The sequence below is a fragment of the Delphinapterus leucas genome, chromosome 11, assembly GCF_059928025.1.
Source record: "Delphinapterus leucas isolate spDelLeu-1000000601 "Yukka" chromosome 11, BTC_Dleu_Yukka2, whole genome shotgun sequence".
Lineage (NCBI taxonomy): Eukaryota > Metazoa > Chordata > Mammalia > Artiodactyla > Monodontidae > Delphinapterus > Delphinapterus leucas.
Genome location: NC_143139.1, coordinates 24690768 through 24712137, shown reverse-complemented (window position 1 = coordinate 24712137; position 21370 = coordinate 24690768). Strand labels below are relative to the sequence as shown.

At 40.8% G+C, this 21370-nt stretch overlaps 1 protein-coding gene across 1 annotated transcript in view; it reads left to right on the top strand.

Annotated features, from left to right (window-relative positions):
* TMTC1 (transmembrane O-mannosyltransferase targeting cadherins 1) overlaps positions 1–21370 on the top strand; it is a 265150-nt gene that overhangs the window by 226264 nt on the left and 17516 nt on the right. Inside the window, exons 13-18 of the mRNA XM_022577869.3 lie at positions 2218–2326; positions 14318–14420; positions 16795–16930; positions 17532–17676; positions 18583–18720; positions 20105–20227. Of these exons, the coding sequence (XP_022433577.1) occupies positions 2218–2326; positions 14318–14420; positions 16795–16930; positions 17532–17676; positions 18583–18720; positions 20105–20227 (754 nt within the window). The remainder of the gene's footprint in view (positions 1–2217; positions 2327–14317; positions 14421–16794; positions 16931–17531; positions 17677–18582; positions 18721–20104; positions 20228–21370) is intronic.

The window sequence follows — 21370 nt, the reverse complement described above, 5'->3', positions numbered from 1 at the left end:
TTTTAGAAACCCAAGCATATGTAAACATAGTGGTCTTCCATAGTCTTACAGACACTCTGAATATTTGTCAACTAAATGAATGGATTGACAAGAAAGCAGCACTGAGAGAGCTATAATGCCAGTTTCTTATAACCGCACAACTTTAAAGCCACATCCCAAAGATGAGCCACTTAACGACTCAGGTGTTGCACCTTGATATCAAGGGCAGGACTATGCATCGAGAGGAGCCAGAGTTTGAGTTAGTTAGACCCCATTAAGGAGAGGATAGTGTGGATAGCCACCTCCCCTGGAAACAGCTAACGCAATGACAAATGTTTTCACGTTTGCTACCTTGAATAGTGTATTGAATGCAAGAGAGACATTGAATGCAATGCCTCTGCTGGAAACATGACCTTTTCTTCAAGGTCTGTGACAGGAGACCGTCTTCTACGTAAAATCGTCTTGTAACATGTTGCTTCTAGTACTTGGAACTCAAACGTATGGAGTCAATACTAGTTTTCCCCTATAGATCTTCATCCTGTAGAGCCTGAAGCCCTACATAGGGGTTCTATATAGCAGGAGCTCCTCTCAGCTGCCTTTGATAATTCAGGGAGCCGCGCTACTGAAATCTCAATGTGAGTACAAATTACCTGAGAATCTTTTTAACATTCAGGGTCTGATTCTTTAGGTCCAGATGGGGCCTGAGACTCTGTACTGCTAACCAGCTCCTAGGTGATGTTGATGATTACTGGTCCGTGGTTCACACTTCGGGCATCAAGCTCATAGGAGGTGGATTTCTAAGTAGTTAGAATAAGCAAGTATAGTGTGATGGAAGAGCACCAGATCTTGACTCAGAACACTAGTTATGGGAATATGATGAGTCACTTGACTTTTCTGAATCCAAATTTTTCTTATTAGAAAAATGAGTATAATAGGACAGTAATACCTGCTGCCTGGGATTGCTGTGAGAATTAAATTAATGATGTTATGTGAAAATTGACCAGGGCATTTGGTACATATTCATTGTTGAATAAATGATTGTTGACCCTACGTAGTAAAAACATAAGCACACAGTTCAGTATTGGTAACTCATAAAGTTGGGGGACCCTTAGGCTGTGTGCCCTCCGTAGTTCCAGTGGTTCTATTCTTCACTCCACCTCTTTTGCCAATTACAATGTCTAGCATTTAGCAAGTGGTCAGTGTATGTGGAATTGTATTGATGGCAAAGTTGATCACTGCCAGCGTACATTTTTGGCTTCAGGGATACTGATATCAGGCTAATGACACAGTGTTTCCCCATGACACTAACAGGAAAGAGAACTTTTGCCCAAAATAGTGGTAACAACTTTGAAGCCTTGAGTTCTCTTTAAATAAAAAATGTAATCACTGGGGGCTTCCCTGGTGGCGCAGTGGTTGAGAGTCCGCCTGCCGATGCAGGGGACGCGGGTTCGGGCCCTGGTCCGGGAAGATCCCACATGCCGCGGAGTGGCTGGGCTCGTGAGCCATGGCCACTGAGCCTGCGCGTCCAGAGCCTGTGCTCTGCAACGGGAGAGGCCACGACAGTGTGAGAGGCCCACATACCGCAGGAAAAAAAAAAAAATGTAATCACTGGGAGAAGACTAAAATGAAGATCATCAGCCCGATTTTTAATAAAAATATGAGGATAAAAGAGCTGATCATTCTTTGCCAGCCAGTAGTCACAGTATCTTCTAATTTCACAAATTATGTGTAAAAGGTATCTCTCTTGATAGAAAAGCAAAGATGAACGTGGGAAGTTTGGCTGGCTTGTTGCTGATAGGTGGCTCAGACCCCATTAGGAGCCAGCCTGCAGAGGTGCAGTTAGTACTGCAGGGGTTCAAACCATCCTCCACATGGTTGAAAACTGGCTCGCATGCCACCCAGGTCATGTGCCCAAAATTGCTCCTGTGAAGGTCAAACTTTCTGCTTAATAAACTTGTACATTTTTAAATAAAACTCTCAAGAGCACACAGCGAGAAATGGAACGTAGAGAAATCAGTGAATAACCTGCAGTGTCATTTATATCTTAACATCTCTTTCCATTGAGAATTCAGAGACAGAAACTTATTAGCACCTGGAGGAAGTCTAATGTAATTCATTTGCAGTAAAATCAGAGTGGATCCGTTAATCTTTGCTAAAAGAAATGAGATTTTCAAGTCTAATCAGAGGATTTAAAGTTTTATTAAAAGGTGTTCTTTTTTACTCTCTTATAACCTATAGGTCTCAGGAGAAAAAGGAAGAGGCTATCATCTTACTGAAAGATTCCATTAAATATGGTCCCGAGTTTGCAGATGCATATTCAAGCTTAGCTTCATTACTGGCTGAGCAGGTAATTGTTACCATTTAGTTTCACATAATATTTTTAAATGTTTCTGTTGAATATATAAATTAATATTACACAGATTTTTATATGTATCATTTAACTTGTAAGCTCATATTAGACAACTGATCTCTATGTCAGTTTTCTTCTTGATAGAAATTACAAACCTAGTTTTCTCACTCCAGTATTCTTTGTGTATGTAGGTGGCCTCTAGACAAAGATGGTCCATTATATAGGCCATTGCTATATTCTCCATCACTTTGGGACAAAATCTAACAAGAACAATACATGGTATTTGCTGGTTTTATTACTACTCACTTATATTTTTCTGGGGAATTGCTCATGGTCTAAGATCTCTGAATTCATTATGGAACCAATTACCAATAATCTTATAGATCCTATGTCTTATAACTGTTAGAAGATCACAGAGTCTTGTAGGACAGGCTCCTAAGAGAGAACATTTCTCACGGCGTAAAGCAGAGGGGTATTTTGATTCCCCCTCATTCTTCTCACTGTGTCTAAATCATTTGATCCCACTTTTGGTGTCCTGGATGCATGCCCCCTGCTGTGGGGAAAACAAATATAAGTTGTCTTCTCTAAATTGACGATATAGTTTCGTTGACACACGTAAGTGCCCACAATAGAAGGTAGATTCTGCTATCCACACAATTGCCAGATTGTCTTTAAAATCAAACTTAGCACCTTTGAAAGATGCCCTGCAGCATTGGCTTAAATATAATGAATGATTTGATGCTGCATGTCAGGTACAGAGGGGTGCAATTGGCGTTTCAAAAACTTTGGAGGTTTCACCAGGAAACAAAATTAGGACACTCAATGAATATTTAAGTGTCGGAAATGATAAGTCTAGTTGTCTTGCTCTAATATTCTCCATATAGTGTAGGTGGGCTTTAGACAAAAGCCTGTGTCTGTAGTGGATGATTTTTTTTTTTTTTTTTTTTTTTTTTTCTTTTTGCGGTACGCGGGCCTCTTACTGCTGTGACCTCTCCCGTTGCGGAGCACAGGCTCCGGACGCGCGGGCTCAGCGGCCATGGCTCACGGGCACAGCTGCTCCGCGGCATGTGGGATCTTCCCGGACCGGGGCACGCACCCGTGTCCCCTGCATCGGCGGGCGGGCTCTCAACCACTGCGCCACCAGGGATGCCCTGTAGTGGATGATTTTAATACCTGTTTTAGCACAATGTTTAAGCTGACGTGACGATCGCCGTGTTCTATGGTATACACGGCAGTCCTCAGCTGCCTTTGGCTTGTGTTGAAGCAGACACAGTGGGAGTTTCCCGAAGAAAAGATTGATTCCACCATTATTCTCTTTTCTCACCTCATCCCGGCTCCTTCATTTTCATAGGAAGACCCTCCCTGCCTCTGCCTGGTTGGGTGTCTTGCAGCTACTCAGACAAGCCGCACACAAGGTTAGGGCCTTTGCACTAACTGTGCCGTTTGCCTGCAACACTGTTCTGCCAGACGTCAGAGTTCCTTCCTCGCCTCATGCTGGTTTCTGCCCACATAGTTCCGTATCAGGGGGCTGTCCGTGATTACCCTTTCAGAATAACTCCCTCACTGCCCCACATGTTTCTCTGTCTCCTGGCCCTGGCTGACTTCTCCCCAGAGCATTTATCACCGTCTAACATACATCTATTTGCCTGTGATCTTTCTCCCACCGCTAGAATATTTCCGTGAGCCAGTCTCCATGAGAATGGCTGTCTCTTTTACTCAAGGCTCTCCCCCCATGTCTGTCACGTTGTATGCAAGCAGTAAATACTGAGTGAATAAATGAATGGATATGAACTGAAGACCATGTAGCTCTGCAATCCAGTACGTGATCTAGATTTTACTTGTATTTGAAGTAGGGCTGGGCATGTGGGCCACCACGCTGTTTCATAACGGAACTGCGCCTCACGTCGTGCCCTTGTCCTTCGCTGAGGACAGCCAGGTGAAACTACTCCTTCTAACTGCAGGGTTGGGGCGGGGTTGAGGCCAACACCTGTTACATGGTTCACTGGCTTCTGAATGAGGACTCGAGGGAGAAATTTCTGTCATGTCTCAGTATTAGGAACGGCCAGCCTTCTCCTGAATTACACGTTTTTTGCTTTATTTTTAATCTAATGCATGAAGGATCTTACAAATGCTAAGAAAATCAATTCTAGTTTCGTCCCCCTTGGGCCCACCTCCGACTAACCGCCACCTGGATGGGATAGGCTGCTTTTCTGTGTGCGCTGCTTGTACTTGGTTTATCATTTTTCTTAATATTATTTTTTTCAATTTGTGCTCTATATTTTTGAAAGCTGCCTCCGTTTCTCTGTAAGCGAATAAATAAAGCATTGCATTGAGTTCCCAGTCATATCTTTTTTCACAACTTGGCGGGACAGATAGTGAACACTGAAGCGCTCTTCTTGATGCAAATTACCCTGAAGATAAATGACAAAGTCACTCACCTAATACCAGTGATGACACGGTGTGTTGTTTTGGGGGAGCTCTTTACAGACATTCACACAGTTCCATCTTCCTATAGTGCCGTCTTTTCTTTCTCTCCTTCTAAATCATCCTCATATTTCAAGATTCAGTTCAACTTTCACATCCTCCGCCAACACTCATCCACCTCCCCGTCGCATGGGAGTTGTTAGATTTTCCTCGGAGCTCCTGTGACATCTTTGGGAACATGCATCAACTCACAAACCAATCATATATTTTTATTTCTTGAATTAACATCTGAACTATAGTTCAAACAGTTTGTCAGGTTTATTTTTCCTCACAAGACTGCAAGTTTTATAAGAAAAGCCTTGTCTTCCTTGTATGCCTGTTCCTTCTCTAGGGCTCAAGGCACTTCACTGTATAAAGCAGGCGGGTATTCATACAGCATCTCTGGACTTAATGCACTTTGGAGGTCAGTTCCCCTGTGCTGTGCTATTAGGAGCATTTGACAGTGAACAGGGCGGCAGCCTGATTGTAGACCCCACTTCATAGTACAGACTATGTACAGACCCCACTTCCTTGCCTGTACAGACTCTGGTGAGGAGTGCTTTACCTTTCTGAGCCTCAGTTTCCAAATCTGAAAATTGATAGCTATATGGATCTAACATTTTAAGAGTCTCTAAAACTATCCCTGTAACACCAAGTGCTAATGAATATTTTCATGAATAACTTAAGGCTCCACTTTAATTAGTGCTATGGTTTCTATACAAATAAAGCATTAACATGTTAATATTGTGAAAAGCAATTTGTGTTAGTAAATACTGTATCCAAAAGTTTCAAGTTGTATTCCTTTTCTAAATTGATGAACTCCAAATTCATGAAAAGTTACTTTTGTTTGTTTGTTTAATTAATTAATTTATTTATTTTTGGCTGCTTTGGGTCTTCATTGCTGAGCGCGGGCTTTTCACTAGTTGCAGCACCCAGGCTTCTCGTGGCGGTGGCTTCTCTTGTTGCGGAGCATGGGCTCTAGGCGCATGGGCTTCAGTAGTTATGGCACGCAGCCTCAGTAGTTGTGGCGCACGGGCTTAGTTGCTCCGTGGCCTGTGGGCTCTTCCCGGACCAGGGCTCAAACCCATGTCCCCTGCATTGGCAGATGGATTCTTAACCACTGCGCCACCAGGGAAGCCCTAAAACAATACTTTGAATCATTTCCTAATGATAGATTCCTAGAAGTTGAATTCCCATATCAAAGAGTATCAGCATTTCATGACTTTTGAGATGTGTTACTAAACTGCTTTCTAAAAGAGTGGTACCAATACGCTGTGCCACCAGCAGTGTGCAGCCTCTAAGTCTTGAATGTTAGCGGAACATTTAAATGGAAATAGCATGTGGACAGATGACAGTGGGAGAGATCAGGGCTAAAGATAGATTTAGGACTTCAAATAAATGAGTCCATATTATGAGTACGTAATCCCTCCGAGGGGAAAATGAAGAGTAGTGTGGGGAGGAAAACCTTCAAGAATTTTTAACCTTCTCATTTTGTAGATAAAAATATGAGGTGCACAGAATTAAGTACTGCTCAAGGTCATACAAATAACTAGTGTCAGGACCAAGACTGGAGCCTGGTAACTCGATTCCTTCCCCACTGCTCTTTCACTGTATGATGCTGGGGTCCCATGATTGGACTGTGGTAATGGGGCTGTAGTTAATGAGGTTAGGTATACAAGGGGCCAGGTGGGAGGGGGGAAGAAAAATGATAGAGGAAACCTCATAACATGAGTTGTCATAGATGTTAGATACATAAAAGGATCCAGAATAAATTTGCCCCTCTGTGTCTACTGCAGCATAGAAGTCAAGAAGACAGGACAGGAAATAAACTCTTAGATTTGAAGTCCGGATGGTCTCTGGCTTACTAGCCTCTTTTGGTTTTCTATTAGCATTCAGAACTGGCTGTACTCCAACTTCACAGATAGGATTGTAAACATTTACAAGCCCACCATCATTTTTAACTAGCCTACTCTTGCCATAGATTATATAGCTTGCATTACACTAGCAGTAAAGGAAATGAAGTTAACATAATGACTTGATCCACTGTACATTATTGCTAGCCCCAGGTTTATAGCCTATTGAAAAACTCAATTAATTAATTTGATAACACTTAAAATATTTTTCTTTTATATATTTTGGGATATGACTTCACCTGATACAAGAATGAAAAGAAAATTGGAACAGTGAAATATAAGTTAGAAGTATAGATCAAAAATAAGAGAGGTCCACGGTCAGTGTCTCTTCTTTGACAAGTGCCGTCTTTTGGGTAGATTCAGGCACATACACCATTGCATTTGTGGTCAGGTCACCTTGCGCTGAACCCTACCGTAATAATTTATTGATTGAATTATTCAGCACATATTTATTGAACATTTAGGTATCACCAAGTATTAGAAATTGCTGAAGTAGCAAGGTATGGGCCTCAACTCATGGAACTTAGAGTCTAAAAGGTAAGGATACTCTTAAGTGAAGAATTACCACCCTTTCCCCAATGTCTAACCCAGTTGTGACAAAAGGGCAAAGAGAGAATAGAGTACCAGTGAGAATGTTATAGGGACCTAACCTAATACAGGGAGCAGTGAGCGCTGGCCAAAGAGTGGTATTTAATCTGATACCTTAAGAACTTATAGATATCAACAAGATTAAAATTATTAGGAAAAGCTTTCTGGCTACAGGAATTAGACCACCTGAGGGCTGTCGGGTGGGGAACAGTACGATCCCTTCCTCTTATGGGAGGAAAGTCATGTGCCTGAAAGTGCGGAGAATGAGGACAAAAGGGCATGAGAAGAGTTTGGAGATGGAGAAAGCTGCAATTCTATGTAAATTTAGCTTCCCCTCACTCTTCCTGGTCTCTTGACAGTGTGACACAGCTGTGGTCGCTTACACTTGTCATAGTGTTTGCTCTTTAGCTTTTATTTTATGATTCTTGGCATTTCTTCTTTAAAGTGATCATTTCTTTCTTTCTTAAATTGTCACAGGGTGATATTGATCACAGTCTGCTGGGCGATGAGAAAATTCAGGATTAGAAATACCTAACATGTCCTTGGTGAGGAGGAATGCCAAGTTAATTGATTCATTTCAGTTGAATGAGAAAGAGAATTAGACTTCAAATGCTGGCGGCGCGTTTCTCGTAAACGTCCATGTCAATGACTGATGGGGGAAGAACTGTTTTGTAAGGAAAGTAAAAGCAAAGGAAAGGATGAGAAAGCAGGCATCTTTGCTTTATGTTTTGAGCCGCTGTGTCTTAAAGAGTTGCTTAGCAAAGTCATTGACATGAGTTTAAACATTCAGTTGTCCTACATTTCCCAGGTTTGTAATAGTCATTTGGCTAATGGAGAGATGCATGATAGCTCTGCGTGCTCGTATCATTGGCCAGAGTGAAAGTACTTAGGGAAAGCAGCTCAGACGCATGGCCATGATGTCAGAGCACAACCTTCCAGCCCCATCCCTGTAGGTTTTTAACCACTTTGGAACATCACACCCTATATCTGCCATACAGTAAGAACATATGTTACAGGCCATTCATTACGCCGGTGGTTCACAAAGGGTTGACCGGGGACGCCTGAGGTCCAAGAAGGCCTGTGCAGTTTTTATAATACTAACAAGTAATTTGCCTTTTTTTACTCTCATTCTCTCCCCAGTGTACAGTGGTTCTTTAGAGGCTACATGATATATTCACAGTCATGAAAAGAGTATGAAAATATTCTCCCCTTTCCAACTAAATGTCTGTGTGAGACCAGGTTTCTTCACATACTTCAACTAAAAAACATATAGAAACAGATTAGTACAAAAATAGATACAAGAACCCTGTCTTCTATCAAGCCAGACGTTTAAAAGACTTGGAAAAATAGAAAATAATGCCACTATTCTCACTAATTTTTTTGGCTTTGGAAAACATAGTTATTTTCTTATAAATGTGTTATGTTTGTTTATTATTCTAAATAAATAATAAATATTAGTTTATTTATTAGTTTATTAAATAAAAATTTCTCAGCTTCATTCCTGTTATGGTACACATTGATAGATGTAGACCACATAAACAAAGCTCTTTGGGGTCCTCAGTACATTTTAGAGTGTAAACCAAGAAGTTTGAAGATTGCTGCATTGAGCCCATGTCCCTTTGTCCTCCTGGTTGCTGCAACTTGAACTATAAGAAATCTTTTCCAAGTGTATCAGTTGGCCCAAGAGAATAAATGACAGTCAAACGTCCTTTTTCAGATCTACTTTTCACTTTCTCTTCCTTGAGGTAAAAAACATGCCATATCGGTAATTACAGCATGTAAAACGTGGAGATGTTGATGGTGTTTTCTCTATCCCGCGAGGCCCATTTCATTTCCACCCCACTGAAAATGCTTTTGAGCCTTGGAGGGAAGCCCACAGCTGCGTGCTGCCCATTTTTAACCATTGCCCTCGAAGGCCGATTTCATGCTGAGGCAGCGGTTGGTTGGGGACTCTGGTGACAGTATTATTTGTCAGAACCGTTCTCTGGGTCACAAGCATTTTTAATTAAAGTTGTCCTATAAATAGCTCGTATTCATTTCCTCTGGATCTCACAAATCAGTAGAGACTGGGAGTGATCCGCTTAGGTCAGGACATCTAGCCAGATGAGGTAAATGAAATTGAACTTGAGGGATTAAGGATACTCCTTTTTAAGATAAATGCATTGCCCTTCCAGAGAAGGTGGAATTTGTTTTAAATAAACATCTAGAAGGTATTTTTCTCCTGCAGTGGTGGTCCCTTTCATTTTTTAATAAGTGGAGTTAATCATTCTTTGAAATTTACAGTCAAATGAAAGGACAAGAAAGATAGACATTGAAAACATTTGTCATAGAGCCAGAGTCTTGAGGCTGTCCTTGGGGGTTACCGAAGGTATGGGATGTGATTCCTTGCTCTAGACATGGATGGTCTTTTAAATCCCATTACTTCTTTGGACTTTGAAAATTGCATTCCTGTGGAGACCCAGCTCATAAACCCCAAAATGGGTTTTAGATGAAAAAGGTGATCTCTTTGCCTATTCTGGAGCAACAAGAATGTGGGGAAAAGGTAAAATTAAGTCAGGTATAAGAGTAATTGCACTTGAAAACTGTGATATCTGACTTTAGCAAGTTAGAATGTGAGGACGTCAATTTTATTCCTTTCAGGAAAAACACCTTTCAACTCTCCCACAGTTTGGTTATAAGAATGTTTTAAAGATCTCAAGTAGCTGCAGATTTTTTTCATGCATATCTTCGTATTACACAGCTGCTGGTGTTAATGGTAGCCAGTGTTTCCAGGCATTTGGTTTATGACAGTTGTAGAGAATCTGTCTATATAAACACCAGTCTGGGTATCACTCCTGGTTGCCTTCCAAGAACCTTGTGCTTCTCCTTTTGTGACACTGTCACCGTATATCACAGTGTCTCCTTGCCTGAATCCCTCTCCGTTGTCTTTGTGGGCAGGATTGTCTGTCTCACCCACTCTTCTGTCTCCATTATATACTTGACATGTGGGAGGTGCTATTACTTATACCACCGGGAGATAGATGCCAAAGACATGGGGCTGAAAAAAACAAAATACGTCTATTTAAGGAGCTCAAAGACAAATGAACTAAGGAATACAACTCAATGTGAGCAGTGTAGTAAAGAGGTAAATACAGATGCTCTAGAGCTCAGGTGCCCTGGCGTTGTTACTGAGGCCACGTCAGACATCACAACCCTGTCCACGTGGCATTTTAGCCTACAGTTTCAAATTCCTTTCCCATCAAATCCCTTTAGTTAACTCCATATGAGAAAAAAATAACTAACTTGGGTGTTCTTCCTTTTAATTTTTCTTAATCATCTTCTGATATGGAGGTCAATAAACAATTTCTTAGAGGCAACCAGAAAAAAAAAATACCCTGGCTAATCCTAAGCTAGTTAATCAGTTCCTAAAAATCTTGAGTTTCTTGTGTTACCATTTGACCAGTGTTAGTTAGTGTTTGACACTAATGCCATCTGTTTTTAAATGTGCTCATGAAATACTACTCCTAGTAGTATTAATAAGAGTAGAGGCTGGGCTTCCCTGGTGGCGCAGTGGTTGAGAGTCCGCCTGCCGATGCAGGGGACACGGGTTCGTGCCCCGGTCCGGGAAGATCCCACATGCCGCGGAGCGGCTGGGCCCATGAGCCATGGCCGCTGAGCCTGTGCGTCCAGAGCCTGTGCTCCGCAATGGGAGAGGCCACAACAGTGAGAGGCCCGCGTACTGCAAAAAAAAAAAAGAATAGAGGCTAACATGACAAAGTGCTGACTGTTTGCTAGGCATTGTTCTCAGGGCTTCACCTGTTTTAATCCATTTAATCCTCAGAACAACCCTCTGAAATAGGTACTATTTTTATCCCTTTGTTACACTTGGTACATAGAGGGGAAGTAAGGTCACAGGGACAGTAAATGGTGGGGTTGGGATTCCAATCCATGTAGCCAAGCACTGGCAGCCCAATTCTTTTTTTTTTAATTTTATTAAAGTATAGTTGATTTATAATGTGTTAATTTCTGCTGTACAGTTATACATATATATATGTATAACTGTACATTCTTTTTTTTTAATTTTATTAAAGTATAGTTGATTTATAATGTTGTGTTAATTTCTGCTGTACAGTTATACATATATATACATTCTTTTTTTATATATTCTTTTCCATTATGGTTTATCATAGGACATTGAGTGTAGTTCTCTGTGCTCTACAGTAGGACCTTGTTGTTTATCCATCCTGTATACAATAGTTTGCCTCTGCTGATCCCAAACTCCCATTCCTTCCCTTCCCTACCCCCTCCCCCTGCCTTGGCAGCCAAAAGTCTGTTCTCAATGTCTGTGAGTCTGTTTCTGTTTTGTAGTTTTGTTCATTTGTGTTGTATTTTAGATTCCACATACAAGCGATATCATATGGTGTTTGTCTTTCTCTTTCTGACTTACTTCCCTTGGTATGATAATCTCTAGGTCCATCCATGTTGCTGTAAATGGCATTATTCCATTCTTTTTGAAGGCTGAGTAATATTCCATTATATATTATATATATATATATATATTATATATATATATATATATATATACACACACACTACATCTTCTTTATCCATTCATCTGTTGATGGGCATTTAAGTTGTTTCCATGTCTTGGCTATTGTAAATAGTGCTGCTATGAACATAGGGGTGCATGTATCTTTTTTTTTAAATAAAGTTATTTATTTTATTTATTTATTTTTGGCTGCATTGGGTCTTCGTTGCTGCACGCGGGCTTTCTCTAGCTGTGGCGAGTGGGGGCTACTCTTCATTGCGGTGCATGGGCTTCTCATTCCTTCTCTTGTTGCAGAGCATGGGCTCTAGGCGTGCAGGTTTCAGTAGTTGTGGCACACGGGCTCAGTAGTTGTGGCTCGTGGGCTCTAGAGTGCAGGCTTAGTAGTTGTGGCACACAGGCTTAGTTGCTCGGCGGCATGTGTGATCTTCCCAGACCAGGGCTTGAACCCACATCCCCTGCACTGGCAGATGGATTTTTAACCACTGCACCACAAGGGAAGCCCCAGCATGTATCTTTTTGAATTATAGTTTTGTCTGGATATATGCCCAGGAGTGGGATTGCTGGATCATATGGCAGCTCTATTTTTAGTTTTATGAGGAACCTCCATACAGCAGCCCAATTCTTAATTACTATGCCATGCTTTCTATAGCAATTACAGAAAACATGTGCTGAATGAATGCGTAAATGAATAAATATGCAATGGTACTCTCTATTACTTCGATTGGAGTCTTAGGTAATTTGTGTCTTGCCTGTCTCCTTTAAAACACACGCATGCACACTCACCAATTTGCTAGATCTACAGTGGGTGATACCTTCAGAAAGTTTTTCTTTTCTTCAGTAGATTGAAAGAAGACATTTTGAGATTTTTCATTCATCTCTAATTTTCTTTTGAGTTTGACAGTTTGTTGAGCTTGGCAACTGGAAAACACACTTTTAGAAACATGGAAATCCATTTTTGCTGGACTATGGATTTCTAATTCAAATAAGAGAAATTTGCCAAATTCAAACCACACTTTGTTCCCTAAATGGTACTTAAATATGTGGATTTGAAGAGATGGCATTGGTCATTCCACAGAGAGTCAAGTGTCTTCGCCTTTCTGAGTCAAATCAGATTTAGGCTTCTTGGCTTATTGCTAAGCACTCAGGGCATTTTTATTCAGAAGCTCAAGGTGTCAGGTCTGAGAAAAATGATGCTGTACATTCTCTTTTCATGTGTCTGGTTGAATGCTTAGTAGTAGTAACTTCTGATAAAATTATGGACGGTGTCCATGATCAGAGCACATGAAAGGAAAAGTTGCTTTGTGATTTATGCCAAACCATTGCCTTTCACCTGACCTTCGTAGCAGTACTAGGAAACTAGGAAATGGTTTACTTGTGAGTAATTGTTAGAACCTGGGTGATTTCATTTCATTTGATTCATTAATTAGGTGTTACCTTATACATTGTAAAAGAAAGTGTGACATGACAATCTCAGATGTTTGTGGAAAATGTGCCTAAATACGAATTCAGAATAATTGAAGTGTGTTAAAGTGGATTGTTAGAGTAGAAGACCAAAGCAACTAGAAAAAGATCCACTGAGGCTGTGGCAATTGATCTGGGCCTTGCCACAAAGGGAGGAGTTGGAGGTGTGCCTTTGAGGGGCCCTATATTCCTGTTGGAGGGAACAGCTCAGAGGTGGAAAGGGCGGGGTGATAAGGGAAGTAACAGATGGTTTGGTGGACTACAGAAATATTTAGAGTAAAGAAAGGATAAGGCAAACCCCTCCCATAATCAGCATCAGCCTCCCCTCCCACTTCCTTCCCAAAACCTCCCCAAATAAATCATACAGTATAGGTAAGAGAGCTAGCTATGCAAATGCAGCCGTGTCAACTAGCCAGGCCTCCCTATCTCCCAGTAAGATTGCCACCTCGGAAGGCATTCCTATATGAATGAATCACACGTATTTTCGTCCAGAGAGTTACTGGGGTGGAGGGCATCCCATTCAAATATCCATTTTGAGGCTTTTTCCAACTGTAGGGCAAATCCTTCCAGATACTGCTTCTTAGTAAACATCAGCTGGTTTGCGCTGAAGGAGCTAAACACTAGTATGAGTCTTTGGTATGTGTGCAGTTGGCACTGACTTTAATTCAAAGTACATAGTGTTTGGACTTCCCTGGTGGTGCACTGGTGGAGAGCCCGCCTGCCGATGCAGGGGACATGGGTTCGTGCCCCGGTCTGGGAAGATTCCACATGCCGCAGAGCAGCTGGGCCCGTGAGCCATGGCCACTGAGCCTGCGCGTCGGGAGCCTGTGCTCCGCAACGGGAGAGGCCACAACAGTGAGAGGCCCGCGTACTGCAAGAAAAAAAAAAAAAAAGTACATAGTGTTTGATCTTGGCCCCTGTTGCATAACAGATGCTCAGTAAATTATTTTCTGCTCTTCCCACTTCCATTATTCAGTTTATTGTTGATTTTTTAAAAAAACTTTCTCATGTATTTTTCTTTGTTCTCTTTTAAAGGAGAGGTTTAAGGAAGCTGAGGAAATATACCAGGCTGGAATAAAGAACTGCCCAGATAGCTCAGACTTACACAACAACTATGGAGTTTTCCTAGTTGATACTGGTAAGCGAGATTAAAGAGAACCTGTTCTGTGGAGATGAGATAATATTATCTATCAAGCTAAATGGCAACCACCCAATAATGCCTCAAAAGTAGAATTCACTGGGCTTGGCAGGAAGCTCACACCGTTGTCAGTCACATTGTACTTTGGGGCTGTCATTTCTCTAAATCTTCAAGCTCAATTCAGTAAAATCTGCCAGTTCTTATAATCAGATTGCTAAGAAAATCTCCCCAGGTGGCAGGAAGTGGCCTTGATGATTTAATGAGCAACAGTCTTCTTTGAATAGCATTTATACAAGTTTATAAATCTATGATGATGAACTGTTCTCTACAATGATGCAGAACCTGCCTCTGAATCTATTTACTGGCAGATGGTAAATACTTTTCTACAGCCGATTAAAAAGTCTTAAATTGTTTCATTGTTCTTTATGTGATACATACTATAGAAAATGTACCATTATAATTGATAGAGTACCCTTATAGGACAGGTGCTATATAAAATACACTTTACCTTATTTAATGTAAAACTTTACTGGACAGGAATTCTGTTTTCTTGATGGTTTGTACCCCACATACTGTTGGCATGTTATGAATACTTGTAAAGAATGAAAAGATGCTTGAATTTAATACAAAAACACTGCTTTGTTCTCGTTGACTATTAGACTACCTGCCCTGCAATAAAATTTGATTTTAATTATTCTGTCCATATGAAATGCTCAAAAGGGTTTTTATTTTCTAGGATATTTGAAGCCCTTCTGTTTCTTAGGACATAAATTTACATTCTGATACACCTAGGAAACATCCCTTATTTTCACATGTAAAATTGTTTCTTAGTGCCACCTGCTGGTTCTTTGGCAACATAATAATAAATTAGGTATCAAAGATTAAAAACAAACAAAAAATTGAAGAGACCACCTGTTGGCCTGATCTAGCCCTCTTCCTTCTACTTCACCAACAAAATATCCCACCCCAACTCCCAACCCCCCAAAATCTCACTGACCACCCTCTATATTTTCCTACCACTCCCACTGTATTCTGTTTTTATACTACTGAAATTCTCCCTATCATGACCTATACATAGACCTCTATGTACGTAGTCTTTTTTGGCACCTCCTAGTCAAACTTGCATTCAAAGAAGGTAGACTTGAGAAGATGTCTGTGTGGGTAATAAACATTCCATTGCCATGTAGAGCTTCAGACTTGTCCACAATTCATTCACTTACATATAATTTCACTAGGAAGCTGCTTTGGGGAACCTTATCATACTAGAGAGACTTGATGGTAGTTCTGACCTTTATTCTCACTTCCCCTGGGATTTTTGTCAAGTTTCTTAATGTTCTTGCACTTTAGAGCCTGTATCTGTAAAGTGATAATATTTTTTTAATATTTTTTAAATCCCAAGAGGCAACTAAGTGCTATCAAAATGCAGCTAAATAGGATCAAAATACCTGCAAAAATCATGAGATCATTTAATTAGTGTTTTAAAATATACAATGCATTGCACAAATGCAAGGTGATATTATTTTTAAAGTCCCATTCAATAAATACCCTCTAAACAAAGATGTATGATTTAAAAAGAGATTTTCAAAATACAGAAGATGCCTGCTTATTTAAAGCAGTGCCTCAATCACTAGGTTGTGGTATAGTAATTGTGACAGACCCTCAGAAATTACTTCAGGACAGTTTTCTTTCTATAACAGCCCATTCCACTTTTTGTATAATGAGAAGCAACAATATCTTACATAAATGCCAATCACTGATAATCTCAAAACATCATATTGACTAAGGCAATGGCCAGAAACCAGTTTGACTAAAATAATAGATTTAATAAAAGAAACAGGTTTTAGTTTTTACTGCTTTTTTACTACTAATTTCTTTGGAAGTGAAAATGAATAGTGAAATGATCCAAAGTTAGGCAGTGGCAAGGAGAAGCCAAAATGTGAGCTAATTTACAAACTGAATAATTGGTGGTATGGCTGTAGGAAAAAAAGATCATCAGAAGAGAAATTAAAGAGGCCATGTGTTTAGGTACTTCCCTGGTGGCACAGTGCTTAAGAATCAGCCTGACAGTGCAAGGGACATGGGTTCGATCCCTGATCCGGGAAGATCCCACGTGCCGTGGAGCGACTAAGTCCGTGCACCACAACTACTGAGGCTGTGCTCTAGAGCCCATGAGCCACAACTACTGAGCCCGCGCTCCTAGAGCCCGTGCTCCGCAACCAGAAGCCACCGCAATGTGAAACCCGTGCACCGCAACCAGGGAAAGCCCGTGTGCAGAAACAAAGACCCAATGCAGCCAAAAAAAAAAAAAAAAGTCTGTGTGTTTTATAATTAAGGCATGTTCTGCTCTTACCAACCTACCACCTGTTGATTACAGGCTCTCCAGAGAAGGCAGTGACCCATTACCAACAGGCCATCAGACTTAGCCCGAGCCATCATGTAGCCATGGTGAACCTGGGGAGACTCTACAGGTCACTGGGAGACAACAGTGTGGCTGAAGAATGGTACAAACGGTAAAGTTCCTGTTTTTCACTTTGTAAGTCATCCTAAGACCTCTGCAATTGGCCATCAAATTCTTAGTTATTTGGAACAGATGCTCTCAGAATACTAGCAAATTTTGCCAATGCAGGCAATACAGATTCTCCTCTCCAAAGAGAACAGTACAATAAATGGCACTTTGGGGATAAATGATATCCCAGTTAATGACTCTTTTGCCTGCTGGTTAAAGCATAGTGCTAAACCAAGGTTGGAATTTAATTCCCATTTTAGTTAGTCCATTGTTTTCTGTTGAAGCTAAGGACTACAACCCAAACCACAAATAGAAATTTCGAAAACGGATCTAGATGAAAAACTGTGCATACATCAAAACAAGTCTATCACCATAAATGGAAAAGATCCTTGGGGCTCAGTTTACGTATTGGTGGGTCACTAGAGACATGCTTATAGTCAGAGGCTGGCACTGTGATCTGTTTTTAACATTCTTCTTGATATAAAAACAACGACCATGTGGGAGCAGAGTCTCAAACCGTGTACAGTGGTCCCTAAATCTAAGTTTCAACCTTTGGAGATGTACCTGTTAGAAGAAAATTGTCCATTTGTTTTTTCAAAATTCAGCGCCTTGCAGGTGACACGCAAAGCTGAGATATTATCACCGTTGGGAGCTCTATATTACAACACTGGCAGATATGAAGAGGCTTTGCAGATTTACCGGGAAGCTGCATCCCTTCAGCCTTCCCAAAGGGAACTCCGCCTGGCACTGGTGAGCAGATGGACAAAAGAAAGGAAATGGAGTAGGAAATAGACTCATGGCATGCAATACAGGGAGCTGTAGTCAGTATGCCTCAAAACGGGAACTAGAACACTATACTATATCCATTTAATGAATATTCATATAACCAACGTTAGAGCCATTCACCAAACACATGGACCCTAAAAACACTATTAAGTTTTTGTTTTGAAATAATTTCAAACTTACAAAAATTTGCAAGAATTTTAAATAACTCCCATATACTCTTTCACCCAGATTGATGAATTTTTAGCACTTTGATGCATTTGTTTATCATCCTCTCATGTATGTATGTGTGTGTATATGTACACATATGTATGTGCATATTTAGGTATGTGTATGTGCATGTACATATTATTAATACATGATATTTTGTCTTGAGCCATCTGAGAATTAGAGATCTCATACCCTTTATTTCTAAATACTTCAGCAAATAGTTCCTAAGAACAAGGACATTGTCTAACCTAACCACAGTACAACTATCAAATTCAGGAAAATTAATATCAACAATATTTTGGATCATTACTCTTCCTTTCCCTTAGGTTTTCAGTGAAACAAACTTGTTATCTTGTTATAAGCACAGTGTTCTGTTGAAACCATAGGAAAAAATTTCTCTTGACACAGTCAACTTTTTTAAAAAGGCACAAGTCACTGAATGGCTTTGATGTTCCTGCCATTCACACACAAATGCATGCACATGCCTAAATAAAGAAACAAACAACATAAACTGTGGTAAGTCAGTCTTCTCTGTGAGTCACAAAGCGATTCTGAGCACTTTTGTGGGAAGTGTTTCCTGAATGCTTTATTTGATAAAGAGTGCTTTATTTGATAAGGTGATAGCCAAGTACCTTCTAAGCCAAAGTCACTGTGGTTTCGCAGGCTCAGGTTTTGGCCGTGATGGGTCAGACAAAAGAAGCTGAAAAGATGACCAATCACATTGTGTCAGAGGAGACTGGGTGCCTTGAATGCTATCGCCTGTTGTCTGCTATCCACAGCAAGCAGGAGCAGCACGACAAGGTAGAGAGGACACTGTTTGGAGTCGTTTGGGTTCACAGGTAGAAAATGGGGTGCACCTGAATGACCCTCCAGCCCGCACGCTCACAAGGCCGAGCAGTCTTGAACATCGTCAGTTGGCAGAGCGTATCTTCTGGGCACTTTTCAGATACCTGCTTGATTCCTAAGATGTCCCCTCGAGACGCTATTTTCTTGGTTCATCCTTGGTCTGAAGATTTTATGTGGTATTATCTCAGTTTGTTTTCAGCTAACTCGATAATGATAAACACTAACATTTGTATGCTTTATCATTTTCCATGTTCCCTCAAAGATATTTTATAGACTCTTTATAACAACCCTTTAAGGCAGGTCAGTGGCCCTGTGTTACAACTGTCCTGTTTATCTCCATTTTAAAAGTCACATGACCAGTAAATACATGAACTGATTCAACAAAATATTTATTGAATGCCTGCTATATGCCAGACACTGTGGTGGGCAGTGGGAATAAAGTGGTGTGAGAAAAAAAAAAAAAAAAAACATTGCCCTTGTCCTTGTGGAGTTTACAGTCGAAGAGGAGACAGAGATTGAGCAAGTAATCACAAAACCAGTGTGGAATTATAGCTGTGCCCAGTGATGTTGTGAAGAGCAGCATGGTCCCTAATGAGCATATAATCAGGGGACCCGAGTGGTCTGGGTGGTTCGGTTCCCTGCAGAGTGATATGAAGTTGAGGACTGAGTGATGAATAGGAGTTATTAAGCAAAAAGGGGCAGTGAATAGCGTTCCAGGCAAGAAAAAGCACATGCAAAGGCCCTGTGTCAACAGTAAATGGCCTGTCTGAGGAATGGGCGTGAGGGAGCAGGGCGCCTGTGAGATGTAGCCACCAAGGTTGCTAGGGACTCAACCCCAAGGCTTGGGACCAGGGCAAGGGTTTTGTTCCTTTTCCTGGAAGAAGCTTTGGGGTCTTAAGAAAAAGAGCAACATATCAGATTTGTGCTTTGAAGAGCTCTCTGGCTGCAGGGGGTGGGCCAGTAGGTGCTGGGGGCAGAGTGAGCACCAGGGCCCTAAAAGGAGGCTGTTGGAATGGTCCAGTTGGACACATGGCCAGGGCAACACAACTGACCTCAGATCTTGTTTTCTTTCAATGGGATCACACGGCCTTCCTGAAAAGTGATCGTGGACATTTCATTGTCACTAATGTAAATAGGAAACCTGGAGTACAGGGAAATTATTTTGTCAGGGCTATTTTATTCCTTGATGAGAACATCAGAGAAAATGAAAAATGTGTTCTGATTGTCGCTCACCACACTAGCTAATACATAGGAAACTAAAAGTATAGATGTTATCGTTTAACTTAGTTTTTCTGTATCTAACCTACATTTATTGTGTCTTAATTTCTAAACTGTACAGGCACTTGATGCTATAGACAAGGCTCTGAAGCTGAAACCAAAGGACCCAAAAGTTGTATCTGAACTTTTTTTCACAAAAGGAAATCAACTAAGAGAGCAGAACCTTCTTGACAAAGCTTTTGAGGTATAAAGACTTAATAAAATTGTTATTAAATTCATGGATTAAAATTAATACTCCCTCAATCTTTAATGAAGCATATACATTAAAAGCTAAGATCGTTGCCATGTTTCGTGGCGTGAATTTTCTGATTAATTGACATAATAAGTTTAATTTTTTATAATTGAGCCTCTGGTTTTTGACTATTAGGAGTTCCACAATACCTCTGCATTATTTTCTGAATTATCACTTTGAACCTGATGTTTAAAGCATTCTGCATTTTGCCCTCAAACCAGCTTCTCTCTCTCTCTCTCCTCCCCTCGTTTGCTCTTTTTCTCTCTGTTTGCCTTCAGTAACCCTCTATTTCAGCTGGACTAGTGCCTGAAGAGCTTTGGCGTTCCACACATCCTGTAACATTGTGCCCACACCACCCCAACCCCCTGCAGATTCCCACTCATCTACCGACACAGGCCTGTGTCCTCCCTCAGGAAGCCCTCCAGACCATCCTTTCTCCTAGTGACCTTGTTTCCTCTGAACTCCTAAAACACTACCTCTACCAGTCATTTGAAAGTGTCTTTTGTTTTTTATACAGAAGGTTCTTATTAGTCATCAATTTTATACACATCAGTGTATACATGTCAATCCCAATCGCCCAATTCATCACACCAGCACTCCCAGCCTCCCGCTGCTTTCCCCCCTTGGTGTCCATATGTTTGCTCTCTACGTTTGTGTCTCAATTTCTGCCCTGCAAACCGGTTCATCTATACCATTTTTCTAGGTTCCACATATATGCATTAATATACAATATTTGTTTTTCTCTTTCTGCCTTACTTCACTCTGTATGACAGTCTCTAGATCCATCCACGTCTCAATAACTGACCCAATTTCATTCCTTTTTATGGCTGGGTAATATTCCATTGTATATATGTACCACATCTTCTTTATCCATTTGAAAGTCAATGGGCATTTAGGTTGCTTCCATGACCTGGCTATTGTAAATAGTGCTGCAATGAACATTGGGGTGCATGTGTCTTTTTGAATTATGGTTTTCTCTGGGTATATGCCCAGTAGTGGGATTGCTGGATCATATGGTAATTCTATTTTTAGTTTTTTAAGGAACCTCCTTACTGTTCTGCATAGTAGCTGTATCAATTTACATTCCCACCAACA